At 45.9% G+C, this 5,701-nt stretch overlaps 1 protein-coding gene across 6 annotated transcripts in view; it reads left to right on the forward strand.

Moving 5' to 3' along the window:
- ZNF74 (zinc finger protein 74) overlaps positions 1 to 5,701 on the forward strand; it is a 16,423-nt gene that overhangs the window by 3,829 nt on the left and 6,893 nt on the right. For 4 of the 6 annotated variants that reach the window (XM_011986054.1, XM_011986057.1, XM_011986058.1 and 1 more), the window contains 2 exons: positions 4,373 to 4,499; positions 5,018 to 5,113. The exons of 1 other annotated variant lie outside the window; for it this stretch is intronic. In XM_011986054.1, the coding sequence (XP_011841444.1) occupies positions 4,373 to 4,499; positions 5,018 to 5,113 (223 nt within the window). Of the gene's footprint in view, positions 1 to 3,333; positions 3,430 to 4,372; positions 4,500 to 5,017; positions 5,114 to 5,701 lie in introns of all 6 variants that reach the window. One more of the 6 variants, XM_011986055.1, reaches the window with a different exon arrangement.

Consider the following 5,701-nt stretch of genomic DNA (forward strand, 5'->3'; position numbering starts at 1 on the left):
CAGCAAAAAAAAAAAAAGTGTGTGCATGTATGTATGTCTGTATGTGTCTGTGCAGCTCCCTCTAGGTGGTAGGGCCCTTGTGCATGTGTTATTCCTATTTGTAAAATATTTGCTTGTTAGATCCTTGAATAACCAGTTGACTGTCCTGAGTACACATCGCCTTTGGCATTTTCTCTTGACAGTCTCATTCACACTCACAGTTCAAGTTGTTCTGTCTCCTGGGACATCTTGTGTGGTCTGTTCTGACTTCTCTGCTAGTGTCATTACCACATCGGCATCTGATTCCAACACATACTCTCTGGGCTTTATATTCCCTTTCCTGCAGAATGAAGACAGATTAGACATGGGCTTCTCCCAGTGGACCAGAAATACCCACCAAAAAGGCCTGTGCGGGCCTCAGACCCTACCCTACTCTTGCTGGTTGATGCTCCCCACACCGAAGCCATGTAGCCTCTGACAGCCTCACTGGCCAGCACCATATTCTGATACCTTTGGGGCTATTTTTTGTTTTTCTTTCTTTCTTTCTTTTTTTCTTTGAGACAGAGTCTCGCTCTGTCGCCCAGGCTCGGGTGCAGTGGCATGATCATAGCTCACTGCAGCCTTCAACTCCTGGGCTCAAGCAAATCACCCACCTCAGCCTCCTGAGTAGTTGGGACCAAGGTGTGCACCCCCACACCCAGCTTGGAGCTTTGTTTCAGCCCATTTTCTCCTTCCCTCGACTATCATCGTCCTTCATGCCTGCATGCCTCAGTTAGGGGTGTGTTCTCAGCATTTGTCCTCATCTCTACCTCCTCATCTGAAATCCAGTGTTTTGCGGGGTAAGGTTTTATTTAGGTGTAATTTATATACAGCACAACTGTGCAATTTTAAGTATACAATTTGATGAGGTTGAGCAAACATATACATTTGTGTAACCAGCACCACAATCATGATATGGGACATTTCCATGACCCAAAAATGTCCTCATGCCCCTGTGCATTCAGTCCTCTCCCCTCTCCCCTTGGTAACCACTATAGTTTTGCTATAGATTTTCCTCTTTAAGGATTTCATATGGAATTTATACTATGTGGTCTTTTGTCTCTGCTTTACTTCGCTTAGCATATGCTTTTGAGTTTATCCATGTTGTTGTGTGAATCGGTAGTTTGTTCCTTTTCATTGGTGAGTAATATTCCATTTGTATTAGTCTGCTAGGGCTGCCATACAAAGTATGGCAGGAGGGCTTAAACAACAGAAATTAATTTTATTACAATTCAGGAGGCAAGAAGTCTGAGATCAAGGACAGGCATGATGGCTCACGCCCGTAATCCCAGCACTTTGGGAGGCTGAGGCGGGCAGACTACGAGGTCCGGAGATCAAGACCATCCTACCTAACATGGTGAAACCCCATCTCTACTAAAAATACAAAAAAATTAGCCGGGCATGGTGGCGGGCGCGTGTAGTTCCAGCTACATGGGCTGCTGAGGCAGGAGAATGGCATGAACCCAGGAGGTAGAACTTGCAGTGAGCCTAGATCGCGCCACTGCACTCCAGCCTGGGTGATAGAGTGAGACTCTGTCTCAAAGAAGAAAAAAAAAAGAAGTCTGAGATCAAGGTGTCAGCAGGGTTGGTTTCTTCTGAGGCCTCTTTTCTTGGCTTGTAGACGGCCACCTTTTCCCTACATCTTCACATGGGCTTACCTCCTCTATGTCTGTGTCCAAATTTCCTCTTCTTATGAGGACACCAGTTATATTGGATTAGGGCCCACTGTATTGAATTCATTTCAACTTAATTACTTCTTCAAAGAACCTCTCTCCAGGCCAGATGCAGTGGCTCATGACTGTAATCCCAGCATTTTGGGAGGCTAAGTTGGGTGGATCACTTGAGGTCAGGAATTCAAGACCAGCCTGGTCAACATGGTGAAACCCTGTCTCTACTAGAAATACAAAAATTTAGCTGGGTGTAGTGGTGTGTGCCTATAGTCCTAGCTACTCAGGAGGCTGAGGCAGGAGAATCTCTTGAACCCAGGAGGCAGAGGTTGCAGTGAGCTGATACTGCACCACTGCACTCCAGCCTGGGTGACAGAGTGAGACTATGTCTCAAAAAAAAAAAAAACCTCTGTCGGAGTTACTGAGGGTTGAGACATAGGAATTTGAGGTGAAGGATATACAATTCAGCCCATTACTCCATTGGATGGATATTCCATAGTCTGCTTATCCATTCACCAGCTGATGGATATTTAGTCGCTCATAGGCTTTTGCTATTACAAATAAACCCGCTATAAATATTTGAGTACATGTATGGCTGTGCATTTTAATTTCTCTTGCATAAATACCTAGGTGTGAAATTGCTGAGCCATGTAGTTTATCAATTTTATTGATCTTTTCAAAAACCCATTTTTTTGTTTTATTGATTTTCTCTATTTTCTGTTTTCCATTTCATAGATTTCTGATCCTTATTATCTCCTTGGTGTCTTAAGATTGAAACTTATTTTACTTACTTTAGTGTCTTAAGATTGAAACATAGATATTGATTTGACACTTTTTTTTCCTTGTATAGCATTCAGCACTGTAAATTTCTAAGCACTGCCTCATCTATATCCTACAACTTTTGTTATGTTACATTTTTATTCAGCTGAAAATAGTTTCTAATTTCCCTAGTGATTTCTTCTTCAACCGTATGTTATTTCAGAATGTGTTGTTTCATTTCCTAATATTTAGGGCATTTTCCAGATAACTTTCTATTATGGATTTCTGATTTAATTCTATTGTCGTCAGAGAATGAACTTTGTATGATTTAAAGCCTTTCAAATCTGCCAAGATTTATTTTATTTCCCAGAGTGTGGTTTATCTTGGTAAATGTTCCACATGCCCTTGAAAAATATGTATTCTGCCTTTGTTGGCTAGAGTGTTATGTAAATATCTGTTAAGTCAAGTTGAATGATGGTGTTTTCAATTGTTCTGTCAGTTTTTGCATTATGTATTTTGAAGCTCTTTTAGTAGATACATTTATATTTAGGATTGCCATGAGTTCTTAACGAATTAAGCCTTTTATCATTATGTAATATTCTCTTTATCTCTGATAGTCATCTCTCTGAAATCTACTTTGCTATTACTATAGGCAGTTCAGCTTTTTTTTTTTTAATTAGTATTTGCAGGGTTTATCTTTTTCTATCCTTTCAGTTTTAACCTATCTTTGTATGTAAAGTAGGTTTCTGTAGCTTGCTTTTTTAATTCAGTTTGACAATCTCCACCTTTTAATTGGAGTGTTTAAACTATTCGCATTTAGTGTAATTATTAATATAGTTGGATTTACATGTCTCTTTTTTCCCCCTTTTTTTTTTTTTTTTTTTGACAGAGTTTCGCTCTTGTCACCCAGGCTGGAGTGCAGTGGCGCAATCTTGGCTCACTGCAACCTCCACCTCCTGGGTTCAAGAAATTCTCCTGACCTCAGGTGATCTGCCACCTTGGCCTCCCAACGTGCTGGGATTACACGCATAAGCCACCCCACCCAGCCTTGCTATTAGTTTTCTATGTCTTATGTCTTTTTTGTTTCTCTTTTCCTCCCTTAATGACTTCTTTTGAGGTAAACACATACTGTTCTAATGTACTCTTAATTCCTCTGATTGCGTTAATGTTTTTCACCTTTTAGTTATTTGATTGGATGCTGGACATTGTGAATTTTACTTTGTTGAGTAGGTTTTTGGAATTTCTTAAGTGTTTCTGGGATTTGTTCTGGGATGCAGTGAAATTCCTTGGCATCTATTTGATCCTTTCAAGCATCAAAGCAAGTCTGGAGTTGGGTGGTGGCCAGGATGCCCAGGCCAGGGGGAGCAGGTGGGAAGGATTGGAAGGCAGTCAGGTGAGGACTGCAGGTAGCCTCTCTTGATCCCTTGGGGCACAGAACTTGCTAATATATATACAAGGTTTCCTTCTTTAGAGTGTAATAACGGTATCTAGTCTGGGTTCGGATCCTTTTGCATTAGTGAGCTTTGAATAGAGTTGCTGGGGTTTTTGTACTATTAATATTCTCTCAAATTTTTAAGTTTGAAATTCTTGACCCCATGAAGCATAGCATCTCACCCAGGACTTAGAGCGTGATACAACAGCCATGTGGGTCCCACCTCAAGTTGCCAAGACCCCGCAGTGTCTATTCAGACCTGCTTTCCCAGTCTAGAAGGTGGTGTGGGAATGCATGCCAATTCCCAGCCCCTCTCCCTGCCCCTGGTCCCCAAATTCAGTCATGGTCAGTGTCTACAGCACAACCTTCTGTGCATGGGAGAAGGTCACCTGAGGTTAACCCTTTACTTGTAGGGTCGTTAATCAATCTCTGGCTCCTTTGGAACCATGGACACAGTATCAGTCCTGGGTGAGTGAGAACCTATATGTCATTTCAGGAATCGGTGAGTTTCAAGGATGTGGCTGTGGACTTCACCCAGGAGGAGTGGGGTCAGCTAGACTCCCCTCAGAGGGCCTTGTACCGGGATGTGATGTTGGAGAACTACCAGAACCTTCTTGCCCTAGGTAAGATCCCCCCAGCCCCAGGCTGGGCGTCTGCTGTCAGCCTTCTTCTGCATGGTAGATATTAAGGAGGATCCCTTCAGTGCCAGCCCTGGTGCCAGATATGTCATGGGGTGGGAAGCAAGACCTGTGCCTTGGGGGACTCATGGCCAGGGGCCTTGGCCACGCCAGAAGTCCCCAGGGGACAGCGTAGGAGCTGGTAGCATCCTTGCTTGGCATTTCCCCTGGTCCTGGGGTGGGGGCAGGGAGAGAAGAGAGGAAGGTGGGACCCTGGAGCCCAGCTGGCTCTGGAACGGTCCTCGAGCAATAAAGTAAGGACGTCAGCACACGTGGGGTCTTCAGAGTGTGCACTGGTATTTGGGTTCCAGTCTGACACCCTCACTGCTTTTGGCCCAGAGGACCTTCTGTTCCCAGAGAGAGTGTCCACTTCACAGGCACTGTCCTTGTTAGGGGCGGCCCCTGAGGTCAGCTGGGCCTGGAGAGCCGCAGCATGCCCAGCCCCACTTTCTCCCCACAAGCAGGACCTCCACTGCACAAGCCAGACGTGATCTCCCATCTGGAACGAGGCGAGGAGCCATGGAGCATGCAGAGGGAAGTCCCTGGAGGGCCCCGTCCAGGTGAGCAGAGGCACAGGTGGAAGGGTGCCGGCCCCACCACCTCTGGCGGCACCTCCTCCTATGGCCCCTATTTTCCTCCCTCCATTTGCTCTGGTTCCATGTCACCTTCTCAGGTCCTCCACCAGACCCTCCCGCCTGTCTCCCTTCAGCACATATTGAGCACTGCCTGTGTGCTGAAACCTGTTCTGGGATACAACACGGAGCAAACCGGGCCATTGGGACCAAATGGCCACCTGCTGATGGGGGTGGGGACACAGGAATAGAAATATTGAGCCAGTGGTGTTGGCTGGGCAGCCGGGGGTGTGGGATTGGGGTCAGGGGGCCACCAGGGGAGGGGCAACTGGCATTGGTCAGTGTCAGCGTCAGGGTCAGCATCAGCATCAGCATCAGAGCCAGCATCAGCGTCAGGTTCAGGGCCAGTGTCAGGGCCAGGGCCAGCATCAGTGTCAGAGCCAGCATGAGCATCAGCATCAGGGTCAGGGCCAGCATCAGTGTCAGAGTCAGCATCAGCATCAGGGCCAGCATCAGTGTCAGGTCAGGGCCAGCATCAGCGTCAGAGTCAGCATCAGCATCAGGGTCAGCATCAGC

Source organism: Mandrillus leucophaeus, unplaced genomic scaffold (genome assembly GCF_000951045.1).
Source record: "Mandrillus leucophaeus isolate KB7577 unplaced genomic scaffold, Mleu.le_1.0 Scaffold291, whole genome shotgun sequence".
NCBI lineage: Eukaryota > Metazoa > Chordata > Mammalia > Primates > Cercopithecidae > Mandrillus > Mandrillus leucophaeus.